The following is a 25,560-nucleotide window of genomic DNA, read 5'->3' as shown; positions in this document are numbered from 1 at the left end:
GCTCCACTTCTGGCTTTCTAGTGGCTTATTGGAGCTCAGAGTCTCACAGACTTTCCAGTCAGGGCTGGCTTTGAACCATGATCCTCAGATCTCAGCCTCCTGAGTAGCTAGGATTACAGGCGAGAGCCACCAGCACCTGGCAGCCTAATGATTTTGAATGTTCTTTCTGACTTTAATACCTGACTCAATCAGTTATGTATTTATAATGAATATTTGTATATGGTGGTAGAATTTGGAGCAATGGGGTTTGAACTCTGGGCTTGGGCACTAGCCCTGCGCTCTTCAGCTCAAGGGGAGCACTCTACTGCTTGAGCCACAGCACCACTTCCGGTTTTCTAGTGGTTAACTGGAGATAAGAGTCTCATAGATTTTTCTGCCGGGACTTGCTTTGAACCATGATCCTCAGATCTCAGCCTCCTCGGTAGCTAGGATTACAGGCGTGAGCCACCAGTGCCTGTTTCTAAAACACTTTTATAACTACTGAAAGAAGGAAACAATTTCCATGGTACATTAGAGATGTACCAGACTCAGACTCCAAAAAAGTTCATGGAAAATTGACAATATAATTTGTCATCCAAGTTTATCTGATTTTCTCACTATTTGTTTCTAACCTAGTATCTCAAGAAAATAAAAATCTACAGATATCGTTATACTTACACAGTGTATAAAAATTCAACTTCTAAGATCATTAAGTTTAGAAGAAATAAAATAGTGTCAAAGATTCTACTGTTATTTATGAGAACTATGTTCAGAAAAGGATTGCCTCTTTCCTTCCCTGTCCCTTAATAAAGTGAACCTCTCAGTGGTAGAGTTAATATTTTCCACAACAGACAAATTGACCCAAATGATATCCAATTAACAAGAAACTCTAACAGATTTTTTTCAACATGTGAGCAAAAATATAATTGCCAATTCAACATTGAGGCAATTCCTTACAATAACCCAACTTACAATAACCCAACTTTATTGTTAAGTGTAAAAGAATTGATGGAAAAAATAAAGCATTTTTCTAGGATTGGAGGTGAGTCATTCAAGGCAAGCATGAAAATTCAATAGAGTCAGCCTCATTACTTTTTGATAGTTTCAAAAAGCATCTGGAAGGATTTTGGAGATAAGCTACGAGGCTAGGGATAGAGTTGGTGAAGGAAAAGAAAAAAAAAAGACAGGGGCCAGAAGGAATCAATTTTGTTTCAGGTGTAAATGGATATTAATATACTTTATGCTATAACCTTAAGTACAAAAATACAAAATTAGATATATTACTAAAGCATAATTTTGTTGTGTATGGTGCCAATCCCGGGGCTTAAACTCAGAACCAAGGTGCTATCACTGAATAATTGTGCTCAAGGTTAGTCCTCCACCACTTGAGCCACAGCTCCACTTCTGGCTTTTTTTTTCTTTTTTGGTGGTTAAATTGTGATGACAATATCATGCACTTTGCTGCCAGAGCTGGCTTCAAATCACAATCCTCAGATCTCAGCCTTCTGAGTAGCTAGGCTTATAGGAGTGAGCCACCAGCATCTGGTTTAAAACATAATTTTATTGTATCAAATAATCCACTGGCAATGAAATCTTAGGCACTGTGAATCAGACAGTAACTTACAGCATTTGGAGGAGTCCCCAGTCCATCATAATGCATTACTCCTAACTGGTATGTTGCTTGATGATCGTTCTCCGCAATTTCTTCAAACTGTTCTAATGCTTCTTGATACCATCCCTGAAAGCCCCAAGAAACATTTCATTGTTTTATAATGGCCCCAAAGTTATCCCAAACTGAGGCAACAAGAGGTTATTTGTGCCCAAGAACAGTTAACAAGTTAATAACACAATCATACTGGACCCAATGGCCAAAGGTGGGGAAAGTCATGCTCTTAGCCATCTAGGAGGGATAAGTTCATACTAACTCATGAGCAAAAATTTGTTTCCAAGATAAGTGAAGGTGCCATCATCAAAAGATTAGCAGAAAAATGGGATATGGGTGAACAACTGCCCAAATATTAAATTTGAAACCATGAGGGTTTGTGACAGTCTCCACTTGGATTTTCCCTCAAGTTCAGTGGAGAATCAGAGCTATCTTACTCACTCCAGTTGATATCTTGCATAGCGTTTCTGAGGTCTACTTCCCAGGCCATCTCAATAGAAAGTCGTTAAAAAGGGAAATAACCTTAGCCAGGTGCAGGCGGCTCACACCTAGAATCCTAGCTACTCAGGAGGCTGAGATCTGAAGATAATGGTTTAAAGCCAGCTCAGGCAGGAAAATCTGTGAGACTCTTCTCATTAAGCAGCAAAATGTCAGAAGGGGATCTGTGGTTCAAGTGACAGGGTGGTAACCTTGAACAAAGAAACGTAAGGCACAGTGCCTAAACCCTGTATTCAAGCCCTAGTATTGTGTGTGGCGGGAGGGGGGTGGAAGGTGGGGGGTGGCGGGGATTGCCTCTTCACACTCTGTAGGAACACATAAAGCTACTTTTAGCACAAGATAAAAGGTAGGCCTTGAATTGTTATTATATGAAGATATTTTATAGATAATATCGAGAAATTATAAACACTATGCTCTAAATTTGTTCTGAGAAACTGATTTTGATACTAAAATGACTCCCTTAAATGATAATGTTCTTAATGAAGAAAATTCAGGTATCTCCTTTAGATTGTTAACACTGTATCATTCTTAAAGCTACAGCCATAAGGTAATTGATTTCACAGAATTTCCTTGGTGTAATAATGATTTTGAACCCAGGATGTTGCCATACTAGCCAAGTAATATCATTGAGTAATGCCCCAATAGTGAGTCACTAACAAGAAGATTAATAGAGAATGGAAATAAGAAATAGATACCTCTTCAAAATATAGTTGACCTCTTAGAAAATATGCCAGACTATCCCCTCTTCTTATTCTTTCTTTCAAGAGCTGCAATGCTTTATCCACCAAAATAGCATGGGTATAATGATCTGATTTTAAAAGGTAAAAATTCCATTAACCATTCCATGTGACTATTCTCTCTTGAAATAATTAGAACTCATCTCACATTGCTAATATTAGTTTATTCCCTAATTTTTATTCCTAAAACTGGTCTTTTCGGCTCACGGGAAAAGGATGACCTAAATAAAAGCATTATCACAGGACCTAAACCTAAACTTACAATCAAGAAATATTCATTGATTGATTTTTTCAAACTCCTTTTCATTGCCAGATAGGACTTCTAACAAGGTGCAGGGATTGGTTTTTCTTTTGGTAGAGCTGAGTTAAATTCTTTTGGTAGAGCTGGGTGAGTTAAATTCTTAACCTATAGCTTAATTAGAACTGCTCTAACCAAATAAGCTGAGCATTCTGGTTTAATTTCTTTGAGTCTATTTAACAATACCCTCAAATACCTTCATTTCAAGTAAGGCAAATAAAACAGGATATTCTATCTTGAACAAAAATGACATATGACCTCTTTTTCTAGGAGCATGCTTGTCACATCCTGAAAGTAATATTAGAACCTAGACCAAATTGGGAGACTTCTCCACTGATAATTTGTTCCCAGAATAAGAAGCAATTTCACAGATTCTTGCAGAAAAGCTAGAACTGGAAAATCAACCATCTCCTTAAAATCAATAAGAGGAATTTCTTGGCTTTTTTTCTAGCATAAACAATGAAATTTCAGCATAAACATTGTCTAAGGGAAGATTAAATGTCCAAGAGAAGATTAAAAATATTGTCCAAAGGAAGATTAAATACCAGGTTTATCACTTTTCCACTGGAAGAATTTTTGGTGCTTAGCAGCATACTGAGCTATAGAGGCATAAAAAGGATTCTTGGGCAACTTTTCACTGGTCAAGTCCATCTTGTTTTCACAATGTGTATTCTGTAAACAAAAAAACAAAAATGGGAGACATTTGTTTCTCCTGAAAAATCACAGCGAGATTCCATTCCTATAGTTGGTACCCATAGTAAAAAGCATCTTCCCCTATTCACCTATCAGTAGACACCAAAGTACCAGGGTTGTGAACATTCCTACATAGGCTATATCTCTCATAGCCATCCTTCTGCCTTTTTTTTGCAAAGGAACCATGTTAGCAAGTCCTGTCTGGCTTTGAGTTCACACACTGGAGAGTGAGTCATGTTACTTTTTATCACTGCTGCCTCTCGGTGAGAACTGGTGATACTGTTCATATATATGAAATATATATATATATATATATATGTACACACACACACACATATAAATATATATATATATATATTTCTTGTGTACTGGTGTCTTCCTATTGCTTTATAACTGAAGCACATCAAGGAATCCATTTCAACTTAAAGCATATGTCTATTTTACCTGGGAAAATGGTTTAGCTGTGTTGCTCAGTTTTACCCTTCCTTCTGCAATGGATTCCCATGTGATGAGACAGGTCCCAGCTGAATGGTAAATCAGAGCCTTAATAACAATGTAGACGCCACCTCATTTGGAATGAAGGAGTCTAGGTGGGCCTGGGCTGAGCGTAGTTGAGACAGCAAACTCTGTCACTCTGTGTTGCTATGCTTTTTTGTTTTTATTTCTTGACATTCTATTGTTACAATCTATTTTCACCAATAAGGGGCCACATTCCAGTCAAGATTTCTGATTGGTGGTCAAGGGAAGAGCTCAAGAGACCCTTCGTGTGATTGGAAAGATGCATTTATAGAACTAGAGGGTACGATTTTAATTGCTGTATTAAATGAGATGAAATGTAGAAAGGGGAGAGCATTCGATACATTAGCAAAAAGAAAATTTCCTGAACTATCTTCATGAGTCTGAAAGAGTTGTTTTATTTAGAAGTTTATTTAGCAGTTTCCAGTGGGATGCCAGTGGCTCCTACTGGTAATCTTAGCTACTCAGGAGGCTGAGATCTAAGGAACTAGACTGAAGCCAGCTGGGCAGGAAAGTCCATGAGACTCTTAGCTCCAATTAACCACCAAAAGGCCAGAAATGGAGCTGTGGCTCAATTGGCAGAGCATTAGCTTTGAGCAGAAAAGCTCAGGGACAGCACCCAGACTCTGAGTCTGAGGATTGGCTCACAGGTGCATGTGCATACACACACACACACACACACACACACACACACACACACACACACACACACACACAGGTTTCTTTTTTTTCCCTATAGTTTGGACTTTTATAGGTAGTTTGAACTAAAAGATTGAAAACTATATATACCCTTCCTAGATATATAACATTATTTGATTATATGATCTCCCAAATCTATTGTTGCATTAATAAATATGAAATCCCGAGGAGCTTTAGAATGAAGCAATCTAGAGAAGGTATTTAGGAGAAAAACATTTCAAGTGGGATGATGCAGATCCTGCAGTATCAGATATTACTCAGAAACTGGGTGTGGAAGTGTTTATTTTCACTTCAAACAACCCCCTTTATTAAGCTGTATCCAAAAGGCTGAAGAAAGAAGCTTGACATATGCAGGAAGGGACTCAACAATGAAATGAATCATAAACAATAATGTGTTGAGCTCACATTGTCTTCTGTGATGGTAAGACTTTCCATCGTGTTTGCTGCTGCAGCTTAAAAGAAATGTTGACGAGAGTCTGGAAAAGAAAAGATTTATTTAGCTCCTATGACATGTCAGGTACTGCTCTCTGTTCCGCTTTACAAGCACTCCTTCAAAACCTCATGAAATTGGGACTGTTCTAATGGGGCCCATTTAACATAGGAGGAAGCTGAGGCATCCACCGTGAGGAAGTTGCAATACCTTACCTGACATGAGGGCTGGCAAATGGGTCAGGTGGTTGGCCTCACACTTGTGTACTTATTTATCACGGTCTTTCTTCTATCTTATCTCACCACAGGAGGCAAAAACTAATGCATTTGTAAACATGGAGGACTCCTGTGTGAAGAACCCAAAACCATACTTTTTAATATGAGGAAATGACAAAAACAAGAATCTGTCTTTATTTCTGCCAGATCTTGGGATTAGACAGAAAACCTTCATTTGGTGCTTGAAAGTTATTTGCATATGCTATGAGTTTAGAACCCTGGACAATAGAAACTACAGGCTTTAAATAGGAATATGATTTTGAAAGAAAGGGCAGATGAGGTGGATACAAATAGTGTCCTTTCTTTTTTCATTTCTCTTTATTAGTGCCCCATCCTCAGATGCTGGGACTACTAATTAAGACCAAGAAATAGATGTTTCATGGCTGTAGCTTTGTACCAATCAAAGAAGTTCCTTGCCCCACTCTCTTGCAGAGGGACTACTTAAAAGATCACACACAAACATACACACACACACACACACACACACACACACACACACACACAGCCTTTTAAAGAGGTGATCTGCCTCCAGCATCTCTGAATATACTTGCTGGATGTGAAGAATGCACCCCTGAGTGCTCTTCCCAGGGGTCATTCTCAAGTCTGTCTGCATTAAGGAACCACACAGAATGAGCTGACTTGCTTTTCTAAAAAGACAGTAAATCTCTAGGGTCAGTGTTCCTCTCATAATGCAGACCAGGTGTGCAGACCTCCATCATGGACTCTGAATCACCTCTGTGGGACCTGGGATGCAATTGGCTCAAACATCTTGCTGACACTTTAGCTACTGCTTTTTCTATGAGTAATAAAGTCATTTGTTCCTGGCAATGACTCAAGAGTCATGTTTTCTGCCAGTATCCATGAAACAAGCAAGTAGTGTTCATATATCAATAGGAATATACTGTTTACATACATGATGAAAAAATAGAAAAAATAATTACTACTGATGTCTGAAAAGATAATGTTAAATCAGGAAATGAGTTTGATTTTTTTCCTCTCCTTTCCAGCTAGTCCTATTTGTTAACTTAAAGCAAAAATACTTGTTCCCATACTGTTCCTTTGGAGTGGAGCAAATTCACATTACACTCAATAGTGAGAAAAAGAAAATATATGGAAAGACACATTTTTTTGTTGTTTTATTTTATTTTATTGTTTTTACCAGTCCTGGGGCTTGAACTCTGGGCCTGGGAACTGTTCCTGAGCTCCTTTAGTTCAAGACTAGCACTGTACCACTTGAGCCACAGCTCTAATTCCAGACTTTTCTGAGTAGTTTATCAGAGATAAGAGTCTCACAGACATTCCTGCTTGGGCTGGCTTTGAACAGCAATCCTCAGATCTCAGTAGTAGTTGGGATTATAGGCGTGAGCCACTGGTGCCAGGCCACCATGTCTTTTTTAACCAAATAAGTTGTGCATGGTAAGCACTCAACCAAAGAGCCAACTAAATTTTTCTTCAATTTATGTTGAATTTTGTGAGCAAATAAAGCAAGCAAAAGGAGGGGAAAACATTGATAATGTTCAAAATCTTCATGCCAATTGCACAGGATTCATATTCCTGGTTAGTCCTAGTCTTAATGTGTGGAAATCTCTGTTGGCCAGTTAAGGATACTAAAGTAGGTCCTTTCCTGTGGGGATTTCACTCAACACTCAAAGGTAAAGGAATCTATTATTTAGTGATTTTTTATCTCCTCTAAAGGATAAAACCTTGGATTTAAAGAAGAGTTGGTGCTATTGTAGTTATACACACTGTGATACTTTATTTCTAAAGGCCAGGTTGTAAAATACATGAAAATTTGGGGGCTGGGAAGATGGCTCAGTGGTAGAGTGCTTGCCTTGCATGCCTGAGGCCCTGGGTTTGATTCCTCAGCACCACATAAGCAAAAAGAAAAAAGCTGGAAGTGGCGCTGTGGCTCAAGTGGTAGAGCACTAGCCTTGAGCTGAAGAGCTGAGGGGCACCGCCCAGGCCCAGAGTTTAGGCCCCATGACCGGACCAAAAAAAAACCAACAACATGAAAATTGTTTTTAAAATTATTATTATTATTATTAGTCATGAGGCTTGAACTCAGGGCCTAGGCGCTATCCCTGAGCCTCTTTGTGCTCAAGATAGCACTCTACCCCTAGAGCCACAGCATAACTTCCAGATTTTACTGAGTAGTTTATTGGAGATAAGTGTTTCATGGACTTTCCAGCCTGGACAAGCTTCGAACTGCAATCTGTCCTCAGATCTCAGCCTCCTGAGTAGCTAGGATTACAGGTGTGAGCCATGAGTGCCTGGCTATGAAAATTCTTTTTTTAATGCAAAAATTGCTTATTACTCTCCAAAGTATGGCAAGCGTAATTTGAGAAGGGATCAATAAAGGAAATGACATAATTGGGAACAGCAAACATTGAAACTGACCTGCTAATCTTTATGACCAGATAAATGGTACTCTGTAGGAAAACAAGATTAAACTTTTATAAAATAATCATAAGCAGCCCCCCAGATTGCTTGTTCCTGCACGATGTTTCTAGACAATTCATGAGCAACATATGCTGCCAGGCTCCAGGGGCATTGTGCCTTTCTTAAAGAGATTGATTCAATTAAGAACAGAAAAAGGTACACTCAGAGAAGGAAAAATGGTACTCTCCCTGAAATTAAAAAAGACACCAAGATTCCTACTATTACCATTATTATTATTATTTTCCATGCCTGGGTGGCTTGAACTCAGGGCCTGCACTGTTGCTGAGCAGTCTACCACTTGATACACAGTGTCACTTTCAGTTTTTTTCTGTTTGTGTGGTACTGAGGAATTGAACCCAGGGCTTCATGCATGCTAGGCAAGCGCTCTACCACGAAGTCACATTTCCAGCTCCTACTATTACCATTTTTAACTTGTAATATTTAACAATCTAATAATAACTGTCTCCCACTGTTGCTTGTTTTTTTTCTTCTCAAGGCTGGTACTCTACCATTTGAGATGCCCCTCCACTCTGGCTTTTTGCTGCTTAGTTGGAGATAAGAATCTCAAGGACTTTTTCTGGTTGAGCTGACTCTGAATCAAAATTCTCAGATCTTAACCTCCTGAGTAGCTAGGATTACAGATATGAGCTACCAGTGCCTGGCAGAAAATCATAATGAGAGAAACAATGATTTAAGTTGCTTCTAATCATCTTTTCAAAAATAAATATATTTTAGAATAATTTGAGATCTATAGGAAAGGTACAAAGATAATAAAGAATTCCTTCACCCAGTTTTCACTATGGTTAACATTATTATGGTGTTTCTCACAAGTAAGACATCAACACTGGTACACTGTCATTAGAATTTCACCAAGTTTTCCACTGATGCTATCCAAATGACCACACTGCAATTCATCATCATATCTTTTTAGTTTCCTCTGGTTTGCCTGTAGTTTCTCAAGCATTTGTTTGAAGAGTGTTAGGTATTGTACAAAGTGTGCTCCCATCTGAGTTTATATGATGTCTTACGACAAGCTGGACTTGGGTTACATATAGGTTTGGGAATGACTAGCATAGAGGGGAACTGGTCTACTCATCATTATATCAAGAGTTTATTCTGCCCACATAATTTATCATTGATGATGTTAACAATTACTTAGCCAAAGTTATTTTGGACATATTTCTCCATAGTGTACACTCTGGAAACAAGGAGATTGTGATGGTGGATTAGTCTCAACTCCACACAATATGTATATAAATTATGTGGAATTTCCTAAAGAAGCATTATCCTTCATCTCCTACATAATAAATAAACTTATTTATGTCACTAAGGATTCATGGAGATTTAGGTTATGGAATTTTCATCTAATAGTAGCATGGTGTTTAAATTCTTCCAGTTTTGGCCATTAGGGACTCTTGTCCAGCTGATCTGTGTCTCTCTGACATGTCCCTATCCTATTGTTTTTCAAATATTTCCTTAGTTTCTGGAAATACAGAAGGCACCAGACACAAGTTCTATTTTCCCTGCTCTAGCTCTAGAATTAAGAAGGAATCTCTGTTTCTTTTATTAAAGGATGGTATTAGAAATCAAATGGTAAAGCTGGGTGACTTGGGCTCATGTCTGTAATGCTAGCTACTCAGGAGGCTTTGACTTGGAGTATAGATGTTGGTACTCAGCTTGGGCAGGAATGTCTGTATGATTTCATATTCAGTTAACCAGCCAACAGGCCAGACTGGAGGTGTGACTCAAGTGGTAGAGCACCATGACCAAGAAAGGTGAGCAAGTGTGAAGTCCTGAGTTCAAACTCTAGTATTCACACACACCACAAAAGAACCCAAAGGGTATTTAATGTTTATTGCTTATAGAACTTCTCAGGGCAGGAAGCTAGGAAATGTATGCATCCTAATTCATATAGACATACATACCTATACTTATTTCTACATCCGTCCTTCTGAATCTACATTAATGCAACTATGAGTTATGATGTCTTTGACAAACCAGTATCATATGGCTCATTTTAGCTCTCTCCACACTTCACTAAAACTTCCCGATGACATGAAACTTTCCTCTTATCTATAAAGTTTAATCTTTTTTGGTCAGTCATGGGGCCTGAACTCTGGGCCTGGGCGCTGTCCCTCAGCTCTTCAGTTCAAGGCAAGAGTCCTACCACTTGAGCCACAGCACCACTTCCATAAAGTTTAATCTTAAGGGCCAACTTTCCAATTTTTTTCCATTTCACTCAATATTTTTTTATATATCTCCTGTAATTTCTACACTTCACTGAAAGAACAATATGACCTGGAGAAATAATGAAACAATAAAACACTCTTCAAGGTGCTTTCCATTTCTTATTATTTTATATTTCATTTTATTCAGCAATACTGTAGGTTAAATTGAGTACCTGAGTTGAACTCAAGCTTACATATAGGCAAGTGCTATATCACTTGAGCTACTCTTCCTGCCCCGAAGTGAACATTTGAATAAATGTTACCAGTGAAGATACTTGAGGCTTCATGAACACATTTGCAAGACATTAATCACCATCAAGTGAGGATGAATGTACATACCTTCCTCACAATACCCTGATGCAATTGGGTAGAACTATGTAGCTTGTCAACTTTCTCAAGAAGTCTGAGTAACCAATGCTGGAAGAATTTATTTATCAGGAATGAAGAATTTTTTGGTGGAAAATTCCTATGTATGATCAATATTAGAGTATGATTTTTCTAATGATGGTCATAACTGAATCAATTAGCTCAAGTTATTTGAATTTGTGAAAGTTTAAATTTGTGAATGGTTAAAACCAAAGGCTATTTTTTGAAATTCCAGATTTGTCTATAATCATCTATTCTATCTTTGTAAAGTTTTCTTTAGTGATAGATCATCTTTAGTGTTTGAGCTATAGAATTATCATCACAAGACCACCCGGCCCGCCTGATCGCGATCGCAACGATCCAGCACTCTCCACCCGAGCAGAGAGGTTCCATCCCGCCAAAGCGGCTCTGCGCGACAAAGGGTCCTGTCTGCAGACCACCCGCCCGCCCGATCACGATCGCAACAACCCGGCGGGGTCACTTGGGCCCCAGAGGTACCGAGAAGAAGCTGCCTGAGCGTGGACACTCTTGACCCAACAGCTTCGACAGAGGCAGAGACAGAAAAGAATCACACAGAGCCACCACCGCCCAACCCAGCCCGGATTGCAACAACAACTGACGACCTACACCACACAGAAACAACCAGCTCCAGGGTGAGTACCCCACAGGGGAAGTGTATCCCTCAAGGGAGACCAGAGCTGGAGGGAATCCCCAGACCCTGACCTAGACTCCCTACCCCAGCACCCGGACCACAGGACCCACTAAAACTGGGAACTGTTTGAGAGCTCCACCAGCCCGTGGAGCACACTCAGCTGGCCAGGCTAGAGCAAGAGCACCCCTGGAAGGGAGCTTAAATGCCCAAGCCAGGAACAGCGCCCCTGGGTCAAGACTACCAACAGTAGAAGAAATTTGAACTGTGTCCCCCAGGCTGTATAACCTAGGGGGTATACACATCAGCACAGGCCTAACAAGCGCGCTCCAGGCTGGGGCCGGAACCAAGCCCGGGGATCCGGCGCCTGAACAACACAACCAACTCCTCCCAATTGAAGTAAAAAGCTGAGCATACGCCTCAACAGAGGGGAGAAAACCAGGAAACAACACTCCCCCGGGAAGCACGCCTGTGACAACAAAAGACCTGGAGGCCCAGGACAAGAGAAGCCCAAACCCCACCAAAACTCCACCCATATACCCTAGACTGGGAATTGGGCAACACAGGCTGCCAGCACCTGATAGTAAGCAGGAGCTCAGACTGTTAAGGCGGCTCAGCAATAGAGTGATAGTCTTGGATGTATGAGGCCCTGCATCTGATTCCTCAGCATCACAAAAGCAAAAAGGGTCAGAAGTGGTGCTGTGGCTCAAACGGTAGGGTGCCAGCCTTGAGCTGAAAAAGCTGAGGGACAGCACCCAAACCTAGAGTTCAAGCCCACAACCAGCCCAAAACAAATAAACAAAAACACATCAGGAGCCCATAGCAGACTCCAGCATTTGGGAGAGTGCATCCAGAGCATCTGTTCTTCACAAGAACACCCGTAGGAGCAAACACAAGCAGTCTAGGCTGCTCAACCCTTCCAAAGGCAGGAACTGTCAGCAATCTACAGCAGAGAGCTGAGAATCCTAAGTAAGTCAGAATAGCAGCTGGAAATAGGCTCCCAACAGAACCCAGATCAGGCACAGACTCTCTCTACCAATACAGAATCAGCAACCAAGCAAAGACAGACACACCAAAACAAAATTGAAGAGCAGTCTCCTGAACCTCCATGCGAAAATCACAGAGAAAAATCACAAGGTTTACTACCACCCAGGACAGCAAGCTCACCCCAAAAGCCAGCAGCCACACAGGGGAGAGCCCCAGTGGGAGCAAAGCAGGAATGGAAGACAAAGGCTACTTCCAAGGGTTGCTGGAGGCAATGACTCAAGAAATAAAGCGAGAAATTTATCAGAAATTGAAAGAGCACAAGGATGAACTATCCAAAGAGATACAGGGTATCAAACAAGAGATGCATGCAAAAATAGAAGCTGCACAAACCTCAATAAGAAGTGAGATAAACGCCAAATTAGAGGTAATGCATACCTCATTGAGAGGTGAGATCAGTACTCTGAGAACCAACATTGAATCCATAAAGGGATCCATTTCCTCCATGCAAACCACAATAGAAGCCACTGTCAACAGAGTGAATGAAATGGAAGGTCGAGTGTCAGATACAGAAGACAGAATACACCAACTGGACCAAAAAGTGACAGATATGGAAAAATTACTCAAATTAAACCAAAGGGATATTCAAGAGCAAGCAGATAATGCTAAAAAATTTAACCTTCGCATAATTGGAGTGGACGAAGGTGAGGAATTCCAGAGCAAGGGAATGCAACACCTATTTAACAAGATAATCAATGAAAATTTTCCCCACCTCAAAAACGACCATCTTAACTACATCACAAAAGCTTATCGAACACCCAACAAGCAAGACCCCAGGAGAAACACTTCTAGACACATTATAGTAAAAATGATAGATCTGAATAATAAGGAAACAATCCTGCATGCAGCAAAAATGAAGAAGGAGCTATACTACAATGGGAAAAAAATAAGAATTACTGCAGATCTCTCCACACAAACAATGAATGCAAGAAAAGCCTGGAAAAGCACCATACGAGCCCTGAGAGCCAATAACTGCCAACCCAGACTGATCTACCCGGCAAAGCTAGCATTCACATTTGATGGAGAACTGAAAACTTTTAATAGCAAAGAAAAACTAAATGAATTCATAAACATTAAGCCAGCATTACAAAGAATTCTAAGAGGGGGGACACAACCTGAAGAAAGCAGCCAGGAACTGGGGCCTGCCCCAAACAGGCATTACTCAAAGTCTAACTGAGCAAGCACAGGAGGAAAGGAAAAAAGAAAAACTTAGGAAAACGGAATGGCAGGGACAACAATGCATCTCTCTATACTTTCTCTTAATATAAATGGGCTGAATTCGCCAATTAAAAGAAAACGAACTGAGGACTGGATAAGAAAACAAGACCCATCCATCTGTTGCCTTCAGGAGACCCACCTCTCAGCCAAACATACAAACAAACTCAGAGTGAAGGGGTGGAAAAGGATCTACCAATCAAACGCCCCCAGTAAGAAAGCAGGTGTAGCTATCCTGATATCTGACAAAATAAACTTTTCATTAAAATCAGTACAGAAAGACAAGGACAGACACTACATATTAATAAAGGGAACAATCCAAGAGGAGGATATAACCATCATCAACTTATATGCCCCAAATATTGGTGCACCTAGATATGTCAAACAAATGCTCTCAAACTTACAGAATAAAATAGATCCCAATACGATAATACTAGGAGACTTTAACACACCACTCTCACCAAAGGACAGGTCTACCAACCAGAGGATTGGCAAAGAAGCTACCGAATTAAGAGAGGCCATACTGCAAGCGGAATTAACTGACATCTACCGAGTATTTCACCCTAAAACAACACAGTACACATTCTTCTCAGCAGCTCATGGAACTTTCTCCAAAATAGACCATATCATAGTTCATGCAAGGAACTTAAGCAAATACAAAGGGATCGACATAATCCCCTGTATCCTATCTGACCACAGTGGAATCAAGCTAGCTCTCAATAACAAAGCATACAGCAGAAATTTCTCCAATACATGGAAATTGAACAGCACACTCCTTAACAATGCCTGGATAACAGAAGAGATCAGAGAAGAAATAAAGCATTTCCTACAACTCAATGAAAATGAAAACACCTCACAAAGAAACTTGTGGGACACAGCAAAAGCAGTCCTGAGGGGCAAATTTATTGCCCTCAGTGCCCACATCAAGAGAATGGAGACAGACCAAGTAAATAATCTCATGTTGCAATTAAAACAGCTAGAAAAACAGGAAAAAATGGAACCTAAAGCTACTAGAAGAAGCCAGATAACCAAATTAAAAGCAGAGATTAACCAATTAGAAAATCAGAAAACCATAACCAAAATAAACCAAACAAAAAGCTGGTTCTTTGAAAAAATAAACAAAATTGATGGCCCATTGGCTAGATTAATTAAAAAAAGAAGAGAGGAAACCCATATTAATAGGATTAGGGATGCCACGGGAAACATCACCACACGTACCCAAGATATCCAAACAATTCTAACAGACTACTTTCAAAAGCTATACTCTCTAAAGGAAGAAAATCGTGCAGAAATGGATGCATTTTTAGAGAAATACAAGTTGCCCAAACTGAGCAAAGAAGAAGTTAACCAATTAAATAAGCCAATATCCTATAATGAGATACAGGAAGCTATCAAAAGTCTTCCAACAAAAAAAAGCCCAGGACCAGATGGATTCACAGCAGAATTCTATAAGACCTTTAAACAAGAACTAATACCCATACTCCTCAAGCTCTTCAGAGAAACAGAGAAGGAAGGAGCTATCCCAAACTCATTCTACGAAGCCAATATCACACTCATCCCCAAACCAGGCAAAGACCCAACCAAAAAGGAGAATTACAGGCCAATCTCCTTGATGAACACAGATGCAAAGATCCTTAACAAGATTCTAGCTAACAGAATCCAGAAACACATAAAAAAAATAATTCACTATGACCAGGTAGGCTTCATCCCAGAGACACAGGGATGGTTTAACATACGTAAGTCAATAAATGTAATCCAACATATCAACAGAGCCAAGGTCAAAAATCACATGATTATCGCTACAGATGCAGAAAAGGCCTTTGACAAAATTCAACATTCATTCATGCTAAAAGCTCTGGAGAAAATAGGAATAGAAGGAACATTTCTAAAAACAATAAAAGCCATTTATGACAGACCAATAGCCAATATTATACTTAATGGGGAAAAGCTACAACCAATTCTCCTAAAATCAGGAACAAGGCAAGGATGCCCACTGTCTCCACTCCTCTTCAATATAGTCCTAGAACCCTTAGCCAGGGCAATAAGGCAAGAAAAAGACATTAAAGGGATCCTCATAGGAAAAGAAGAAGTTAAACTATCCCTTTTTGCAGACGACATGATACTATACCTCCACGATCCCAAAAACTCCATCCCCAAACTCTTAGAAATCATAAATCACTTCGGCAAAATAGCAGGATACAAAATAAACCCACAAAAATCAGTTGCCTTCCTATACACTGATAATGTACAGGAAGAGAGGGAAATAAAGGGAGCAACCCCATTCACAATAACCTCCCGAAAAATAAAATATTTAGGAATTAACCTAACCAAAGATGTAAAAGAACTATTTAATGAGAACTATAAAAAGTTAAAGAAAGAAATTGCAGAAGACACTAGGAAATGGAAAGACCTCCCATGCTCCTGGATAGGCCGACTTAATATAGTAAAGATGGTAATACTTCCAAAACTAATATACAAATTCAACGCAATTCCTATTAAAATCCCAATGACGTACATCACTGAAATACAGAAAACAGTCCAAAAATTCATATGGAACAACAAAAGACCTAGAATAGCCAAAACAATTCTAGGGGATAAAGACAATATGGGAGGGCTATCCATGCCGAACTTCAAACTCTACTACAGAGCTATAATAACAAAGACAGCATGGTACTGGCACAAAAACAGACCCGAAGACCAATGGAACAGAATAGAAGATCCAGAAATAAATCCACAGGCCTACAGCCAGCTGATATTCGACAAAGGAGCCAAAGACATACAATGGAAGAAACACAGCCTCTTCAACCGCTGGTGCTGGGAAAACTGGGCAGCCACATGCAGAAAACTAAAAGTGGACCCCAGCCTATCACCATGCACCAACATCAACTCAAAATGGATTAAAGACCTTAACATTAAACCTGAATCTCTGAAACTACTGCAGGACAGAGTAGGAGAGACACTTGAACTAATAGGCACAGGAAGGAACTTCCTGAACAGAGTCCCAGGGTCACAACAAATTGGAGAGAGACTCGACAAATGGGACTACCTTAAAATAAAAAGCTTCTGCACAGATAAAGCTATCGCAACCAAGCTAGAAAGACAACCAACTAATTGGGAAAAAATATTTACCAGCAATATATCAGACAAGGGGTTAACATCCTGTATATACAGGGAACTCAAGAAACTAATCCCTCCCAAACCCAACACACCAATTACTAAATGGGCAAGGGAACTAAAGAGGGACTTCTCAAATGAAGAAATAAAAATGGCAAAGAAACACATGAGGAAATGTTCATCATCCCTGGTGGTGAAGGAAATGCAAATAAAGACAACCCTGAGATACCACCTTACCCCAGTCAGAATGTCCCACATCCACAAATCAGCCAACGACAAATGCTGGAGGGGATGTGGAGAACGAGGAACGCTATTACACTGCTGGTGGGAATGTACACTCATACAACCACTTTGGAAAGCAGTCTGGAGGGTCCTTAGAAAGCTAAAGATTGACCTCCCTTACGACCCAGTCATACCACTTCTAGGCATCTACCCTGAACAACAGGAACCAATATACAAGGACACGTGCACCTCCATGTTTATTGCAGCACTGTTCGCAATAGCTAGGATATGGAAACAACCTAGATGCCCCACCACAGATGAATGGATCCAAAAATTGTGGTATCTATACACAATGGAATATTATGCAGCCATTAGAAATGACAAAATAATGGCATTTGCAGGGAAATGGATGGAGCTAGAAGGAATCATGTTGAGCGAGGTAAGCCAAGAACGAAGAGACAAACAGTACATGGTCTCCCTGATAAGTGGATGATGAATCCAAAATGTTAGGTGATATGACAAAACTAACAGGACTTAAGAAACAAAGAACTCCCACTCATCTGGTTGAACCACTACTAAATATCCCCATGCTGCTGATCACATATATGGTATATAACATATGAGCACCGTTATATATTACAGACTGTGATAGACAATTTGCTCCAGGAAAGTTAGAATGAACTTGTGACTTTAAATGAGCATCATTATTCCACAATACTGTGAATTTCCGGAAATTAAGTAATCACTTAATCACGATCAAAAAAAAAAAAAAAAAGAACCTTGGGGAAGGGAGGGAGGGAGGGGATGGTAGGGGGAAAACAATGGAGGGGGTAACAATGTTCAAGAGGAAGTGGAAGTGTACTCATTACCTCACTCATGTAGCTGTAACCCTCTGTATAGTATCTCTACAATAAAAAAAATTAAAAAAAAAAAAAAAAAAGAATTATCATCACAATATTGTTAATAAAAAAAAACAAACAAACTAGGGACAGTACCCAGGCCGAGTTTAGGCCCTACGACCAACAAAATTAAACATAAATAAAAAACTAGTTTTCACAGTAGAACTCTGGTCAGTCTTGACCTATCTTGGGCACCTGGGTAGTAATACAATTACCACATTTAGAAATGTTTGATGAATATTACTTGAATATTTTGCTCTTATTCATTTTTCTCAGAAGAGCTGAGATTGTTTCACATATGAAATTAAGCCAACTATTAAGATTTTTAGGATTACTTTATATTCTTTCCCTTAATTTAGAGCTAATTTTTAAGGACTTTATGTATACAAGTTAATTAGATGCTATATGCTAGTGAAAAGGGGATTATTAGTAGATATCCAATTTCTCTTTTCAATATTGTGCATTTAAGAAACATGTTTCAGTATCTTTTTGGCAAAAAGAAACATTCTGGGAAGAAATGGAATTGAAGTAGGGATGCTGAATTAATGTGGCTTTTTTGCTATACAAAAAAATTAGCCTATTGATTCCACTTTCATATTTTTTAGTTTCTATTACATATTCATATATTCAAAGGCATTCTTCTTTCAATACAGGCAGTAGGCTAAGCACTGTGGAAGATTCAATTCCAGGAACAAAGTAATATTAATCAGTATTTTAATGAATGCAAAAATTATTTTTCTGCAGATTATACTAATTTCTTAAAGACTGCTGCTTTCATGAAAATAACCTTAGTAATTTGAACTTACCAAACTTGTTATTTTTTTGAGTCAGCATACATTTGTAATATGAGGGGGGTTTCATTGTGATATTTTCATGCACTGACACAGTGTACTTTTGAGCAAATTTACTATATTCTTATACCTCCAATCCCTCCTCCCCATTTTTTTCAAACAGTATTTAGTGGGCTTCATTATACTGCAATCCTGTGTGTGTGTGTGTGTGTGTGTGTGTGTGTGTGTGTGTGTGTGTGTGTGTGTGTATTCAATTCTGTTCACTCTTTTATCCATTCCTTTCTCCCACCAATCTTTTCCTAGACAGGTCCTCATTTTATATTCATAAGAGAGGACCAAAATATTTTTTAAATGCTTAGGAACAAAAAGAATGTGGGCTCAAAGGTCAAACAGCTTGAGCTAAAGTTTCAGTTGTACTTCTCAGTAATTACATGACACTAGACAAGTTATAGAGATCCTGAGTTATTTTTTTTCTGTAAAATAGACAAGATAATTATAATCACTAGTGTTAATTTTACAACATAGTAATACTCATTTAATTTCCATATAATAACCTGGAATATACATTAGTGGCATTGAAGAATTCGTCACTTGGAAGCTTTTCTCTTTATTTCATGGTGTATGTCTCATGTACTGTCACCAGACTGAGCTGCACATACTTCTCCCTACAGCAGAAGATACTTTACACTTCTTAGAAATACCCTGCCCTCTTTGGATCAATTAGCCAACTCATCCCACACCTCTCTCCTTCGATGGGTTAGTTAGCGGTCATCTCTTTTTTTTTTTTTTTTTTAATACTCATTCTATTTTGTCCCAGATGGAGGCATTTTCTTGCTTTAGTATTGTTTCCTTTGGAGCTCAGGTTCTTGGTCAGCTGGTTTCAGAAGGCAGCTAGCTGCCTCTCTCCCTGTGATTGGTAGAACTTTCTCTCTTGTCTCTTTCATTTGTTTCCATATCCTATGGATTTTTGTTTTTTGGTCAGTCATAGGGCCTGAACTCTGGGCCTGGGCGCTGTCCCTCCAGTTCACGGCTAGCGCTCTACCACTTGAACCATAGTGCCACTTCTGACTTTTTCTGATTATGTGGTGCTGAGGAATCGAACGCAGGGCCTCATGCGTGCGAGGGAAGGACTCTACCACTGAGCCACCTTCCCAGCCCTGGGTTCCTTTGTTTTCTGTGTTCAGAATTTAGCCTCATTACAAAATTGTGGAGATTATGGGTTTGAATTAGGTAGTTCATCATACTTTTTTATATACCTGTGATAATATGCTTGTTTTTCTGTGTGTGTGAAGGATTATTCCCATTATCAATGGTAAAGTAACTGTAATTGGGAAATTTAATACATGTTAATAGCAAAGAAACAAAAAAAAACAAAAGAAACCACTCATTCTAAATGGCATTCTTCTAAACACCTCTACCAGCAAATAAAATATGTACGAGTTAGCAATGCTCAGGAGAGTGTCTGTTGAATTATGTGTCTTAGACCACCTTCCTCGTTGAAAATCCACCCTACCTGCTACATATTCAGTAAAAATTCTAGTGTTCAATGTCTCATAATGCACTTGCTCTCTGTGTTTCTGTGCCAGATTGCTTCATACAGTTCTAAATCAACTACAGGCTTATTTAGAACATTCCTAAGCATTTAGAGCATATCCAGTTGAGATAGAAAACATTTTTTTTTCTGAATCAAAGTGAGCAATGGACAGGTATTGAGCGATCAAAGGAAATAAAGCTGTAATAACTTCTGAGGATGTCTCTTTTCCTGGGAAACAACCAGACTAAATGCACCTGTTTTATAGGAAAAGGATGTAACTTAGAGCCATTTTTTCCACACCTCACATCCCATTATGTGAGCTAATCACATATGTTTTTTAAAACTCTAAGAAACTCTCACATCTTTGATCAGGAAATTCTAAAAATGGACATCTGTGCAAACCTGAAGCATAATTTCATGTGCCTTTAGAAAAGATGTTCACCTAACTAAATAAATCAGGAGACTGGAACGCATGTGGTCTGCTACGGCTGACAGCACTTCTGCAGTACCATCCTTCACCTCAAAAGGTATTGTGAGGTTAAATATTAAAAACCCAGAATGTAAGTACTATTTCAAATACACACTCATATACACATGAAAACAAATGTTTAAACCTTATTCCTTTGGGTCAATGCATATGTGTAAGAAATTTATGACTGAAAATGTTCTGCATCCAAAACTGGAGCTAAAAGACCACTGGCATTGAAAAGACATCTGTGCTTGTCTTCCCAACGTATGATTATATAGTTTTTCCAGACCTAGATAGAAGGAAGTTACTAGGATTTTAGAGGAAAAGAGATGGCTAAAGTTTTGATTTTTAGCTAGGTTAACCTGAAAGAGTACTCAGGGAGAGTCATGGACTGACTATGATGCAGGTGCTACTATTCGAAGCCAGTCTGAATCTCAAGTTTATAGAAGAGAATGAATCGGACGACACATCCATATTCCTGCCTTGCTTTCCCTAAGAGGATGGGGTTACAGTCAGCTCCTACTTCCTGTCCGTTCATTGTCCCAAGAACTGTTCCCAAACCGGGCAAGGCCCATCTTGGGCCCAGCGCTCAGGATTCACACACGACAATGGGGTGGGGGATCACCCTTTAGACCCCAGGCCTGGCAGGGTAATCCAGCCCGTTGGGGGGAGGCTGCTCAGGTGCACGGTCTCGGGCCCGGGCTTGGGGTGACAGGCGTCTGGGACGACTCTGAACTTGAGGCAGAGGTGTCACTCCGCTCCAGCTGGTGGCTGCTTCCAGAGGCGGTGACTGGCCTGGCCTGGCCGGGAACTGCGTGTGGTTCCCTCTTTTCCGGGATACGTGCGTGCTCGCAGAACCCAAAACCTTTGGCCGGGAGGCTGGCTTCTCTAGAGGATTAAAGGGCTTGGCAGCGGAGCGCGGTACGTGTCTAACCGAGCGCGTCTCATGGCGGATGCTGAAGATCAACCACTCCGGCTCTAAGTCCACGTCGCCCGCCCACTCCGAAGCGCATGCGCGTGTCGGAGCTCCCAGACCGACTCCAGAGCACCCCCCCCCGGAGTAGGCGTTCCCGACGACTCCTAGCACGGCTCAGCGAATCGGCTGGCGGATTCGCCCTGCCAGCCCCTCCTCCCGCCCTGCCAGTCACTCGGGTGTGTGTGTGTGTGAGTGCGCGCGCGCACGCGGCGGCTGGGGGGGGGGAGCGCGCGTTGTATTCGCTTCCGCACGTGGGAGTGTTTGTGTACGTGCGGGGGCCGCGGGGCTGGGAACGTTCGGGCGGTTGGCGGTTGGGGATTCATTAGGTTGCCGGGGCGCGGCCCGAGCAACCTTTAAATTCTCGGGTCTCCAGGCCGGCGGGTGCGACGCTTACCTGCCGGTCTGCGCTCAGAGTCGGGGCGTTCGCGTCCGGCGGGAGATGCTGTTGCTAGATCGCACCCCGGAGGTGAGCACCGTCCCTCCGGGTCTCGCAGGCCGCAGCCCGTGGACGGAGGGGGGGGGGACAGCTGCAAGGTCAGCGGTGTTAGGAGGAAGGCTCTCGCCGGCGCGGGCGATGGAGAGGGGCGCTGAGTCTGTTCTCTTCCCCGCAGGTGGAGGGTCTCAGGCCTTTGCTGGAGTCGGGGGCTTCGGTCAACGCGCCCCCGGATCCCTACGAGCAGTCGCCCGTCCACTTGGCCGCGGGCGGCGGGCTCGCTGGCTTTCTCCTCCGGCAGCTGCAAGCGGGCGCTGACCTCAACCAACAGGTAACTAGGTGACTGATTGTTGCCGTGCGCACCGCCCTCCGCGTACACACGGACGCTTGCGAGCTGCGGGAATCTACACCCTGGCTGCGGGACACGCGTCCCAAGTGGAGGTGTCCAGGCTGGAATCTACTCCCGGGGGCTGGACACGCGTCCCTAGCAGAGATGTCCAGGCTGGAATCTACTCCCTGGCTGCGGGACACGCGTCCCTATCAGAGATGTCCAGGCTGGAATCTACTCCCTGGCTGCGGGACACGCGTCCCTAGCAGAGATGTCCAGGCTGGAATCTACTCCCTGGCTGCGGGACACGTGTCCCTTCCCAGCGGAGATGTCCAGGCTGGAATCTACTCCCTGGCTGCGGGACACGCGTCCCAGGCAGAGGTGTCCAGACTGCATGTCGCGCAAGCCACAGAAGTAACCTAAGCAGGTTGAGTGTCCACATCCGTCCGCCAAACCGTGACATGACCTTATCTAATGCCCGATCAGTATAGTTTTGACACGTATTTTACACTTTCATACTGCATCTCACAATTCAGGACCTATTTTACTTTTAAAAACAACAGTCCTGGGCTTGGATTCGGGGCCCCGGGCGCCGTCCCTAAGCCTCTTTTCTGGTTCGAGGCCACCACTTGAGCCACAGCGCCACTTCCTTTTTTTTTTTTTGATTTTTGATTTTTGTTTTTGTTTTTTTTTTTCTTGGTGTGTGTGGTGCTGAGGAATCCACCCAGGGCTTGCTTCCTGCATGCTAGGCAAGCTCTCTTCCACCAAGCCACCTTCCCTGCCCCCTGTATTTTACCCTCATAGCATGTCTCAACCACCTTTCAAATGCTTGTTCGCTGTAAGTGGTTACTGCACTAGGTCAACAGTTTTTTGGTGGTTCCCCCCACCCCCTCTTAAATTTTGACAAGGTGGTCTTGGTGGTACAGGCTGGCTTTGAACTCCTGATTGTTGGGATTTCAGGAATAGGCTACCCTAGTTGACTGGTTTATTTCAAAAGAAGTAATTGTTACATTACCACTCTCAGCACAACGGCTGAAATAACTGCCAGCCATGCCCACAATCATCATAGTTTACTACTGAATTTCCTTAGGGTGATGTGCGTATTTCACTGAATATTTGAAGTCTAGTGAAATTTTAACTTACAACTATTGGTGCTTGCCTTCACTTAAACAATGATATATAAGGATGTAGCTGCACATGTTTTAATGGATGGAAAGAGAGTTTCCCATCTTTTCAACGAAAGATTGAAAATTTTAGTCCATACAATGGTTTGAACTGTTTTCCTCAAATAGCTATTAGACTTCCTCCCCACCAGCTTCCACAAGGTCATGGTAAGTGAGAGACTCAGAAATATGCTCTTATTTTGAAGGATGTTTGGGGAGAGGCACCTCTTCACAAGGCAGCCAAAGTGGGAAGCCTGGAGTGTCTTAGCCTGCTTATTGCCAGTGATGCCCAAATTGAGTGAGTAGCAAATCAGTGCTTTCAGATTTTGTTTTGTTGGATTAATCAAACTTTTGAAATTAATAAGTAGGTATTTTACTTGTCTAATTGGAAACTTGGTGTTAGTATTGAAATGTTTATCTAATCTCTTAAGTGATTTATTAGTATCAATTTGAGCAAGTGAAAAAAATGGATCCTGAGCAATCAGAGCCGCAGTTCTTCAGCATGGCAGTATTCTATTTCAGTTTTGCCTTAGGAGAACCTATTCTATAGTTTTCATCAATGATGTTTGGTGACTCATTCACATGGAACACTAAATACTCGGTATTTATCAAACAGTAAAAAATCATAAAAAACTACTGGGGGAATGTTTATCTTGAATCCATTAGCCACTAGTGATATAGTGTGTGCAAAAACAAAATTCCCTTTACCTCTTTATGCCCTTCTTGTTCCTTGTCCTCCTTCCTCTCTCTTTATTTCCCCTTTTCTTTCTTCTTCCTCTAGGCCTCTTATTGTTTACAGTTTATGTGCTGGGAATTAAATAAGGGTCCTTCACTAACCTGCACCCAAACTGAGATGAGCCAGAATTGTTAGTTTTTTAAAAAGGCTGGACAATTGTCAACTTTTATTGAACTCACCTTTTGTCTAATTTCAGTTTATGTAATAAGAATGGGCAAACAGCAGAAGATCTTGCTTGGTCATGTGGATTTCCAGAATGTGCCAAGTTTCTCACAATGATTAAATGTATGCAGACAGTAAAATCAAGTGAACAATCCAATAGAGATGACTGTGTTCCATCACTTAAACAGAAACGATGTATTGGAAGTGTAGAAAATACAAATGTGAAACGGAAGTGTTGGTAAGTAACATAAGCTGTTCCTTTCCCCCTTACAAATATCTCTTCTAGCATAGATCTAGTGTTTCATTTAAATACCAGCATTCTTATTTCTGGCATTATTTGTATCTATTTATTTTGGCAGTGCTGGTACTGGGGTGTGAACTTGAGACTTCACACTTGCTAGGCAGTTGCTCTACCATTTGAACACACTCCTAGTTTAGGGTCTTGTATTTCTTTCTTTGCTTCTTTTTCTCTCCCTTCTCTTCTGTTTTCCCTTCCCTTCCTTTCTCTGCTCCCTACCCTTTCCTTTACCCTTTTCCATTCCCTTCTGTACTTGGGCCTAGCCTCAGACCATGATACTCTTACTCTATGTCTATCATTGGGATTTACCCTTTAGTTTTCATTAACATTTTAACTCCTACTGCTAGATTCTAAGACCTATAGAAGTATAGGGAGAAAAACTTATTTTAAGTTTTTAATGTTTTTATGTTAACATGTTTTCAAAACAGATATTCTGTGGATTTTGAAGAAGTTAGAAGAAGTGATTCATTGTATGCAAGCAATGGCCTTTGGCTTATCATATACATCTAACTCCTTCTGAGAAGGAAGAAAATTTGCTTCCAAGTGAAGAGAACATTTAAGAAATACATGTATTTACATGCCTGTAATATTTTGGTTGTACATACTCTGACTTTCAAGTTATTAAAATGTGTAAAGGATAAAAGTGTCCATGCAGTTATTTATTACCTTTGGTGGAAAAATAATTTGCATGATCAAACTATGCCCA

At 40.8% G+C, this 25,560-nt stretch overlaps 2 protein-coding genes across 4 annotated transcripts in view; one reads left to right on the top strand and one right to left on the bottom strand.

Annotated features, from left to right (window-relative positions):
• Lrp2bp (LRP2 binding protein) overlaps positions 1–22,352 on the bottom strand; it is a 31,133-nt gene extending 8,781 nt beyond the window's left edge. Inside the window, exons 1-6 of one of the 3 annotated variants that reach the window (XM_070016389.1) lie at positions 22,129–22,352; positions 5,729–5,858; positions 5,489–5,559; positions 3,721–3,847; positions 2,836–2,948; positions 1,604–1,717 (exon numbers count right to left, since the gene is read on the bottom strand). In XM_070016389.1, coding sequence (XP_069872490.1) covers positions 1,604–1,717; positions 2,836–2,948; positions 3,721–3,847; positions 5,489–5,518 — 384 coding nt within the window. In that variant the 5' untranslated portion in view covers positions 5,519–5,559; positions 5,729–5,858; positions 22,129–22,352. Of the gene's footprint in view, positions 1–1,603; positions 1,718–2,835; positions 2,949–3,720; positions 3,848–4,312; positions 4,487–5,488; positions 5,560–5,728; positions 5,859–22,128 lie in introns of those variants that run through there. The other 2 variants (XM_070016390.1, XM_070016391.1) reach the window with 2 other exon arrangements.
• On the top strand, positions 22,006–25,549 carry Ankrd37 (ankyrin repeat domain 37). Its single transcript, XM_070016392.1, has 5 exons — positions 22,006–22,200; positions 22,346–22,498; positions 23,865–23,956; positions 24,591–24,794; positions 25,283–25,549. Coding segments are annotated over exons 1-5 (477 nt in total). The 5' UTR covers positions 22,006–22,173; the 3' UTR covers positions 25,284–25,549.
• The last annotated feature ends 11 nt before the right edge of the window (positions 25,550–25,560 follow it).

The sequence above is a fragment of the Dipodomys merriami genome, unplaced genomic scaffold (genome assembly GCF_024711535.1).
Source record: "Dipodomys merriami isolate MVZ:Mamm:240054 unplaced genomic scaffold, mDipMer1.0.p SCAF_12, whole genome shotgun sequence".
In the NCBI taxonomy this organism is placed as follows: Eukaryota; Metazoa; Chordata; class Mammalia; order Rodentia; family Heteromyidae; genus Dipodomys; species Dipodomys merriami.
Note: the sequence above shows the minus strand (reverse complement) of the source record. Positions and strands in the feature narration are given on the sequence as shown.

Bases quoted from the DNA above. Each gene is read 5' to 3' on its own strand.
- Ankrd37 (XM_070016392.1), top strand. From the start codon at position 22,174: ATGCTGTTGCTAGATCGCACCCCGGAG. The intron at 22,201-22,345 runs GTGAGCACCGTC...TCTTCCCCGCAG, and splicing joins TGCTAGATCGCACCCCGGAG to GTGGAGGGTCTCAGGCCTTT. The intron at 23,957-24,590 runs GTGAGTAGCAAA...GTCTAATTTCAG, and splicing joins GCCAGTGATGCCCAAATTGA to TTTATGTAATAAGAATGGGC.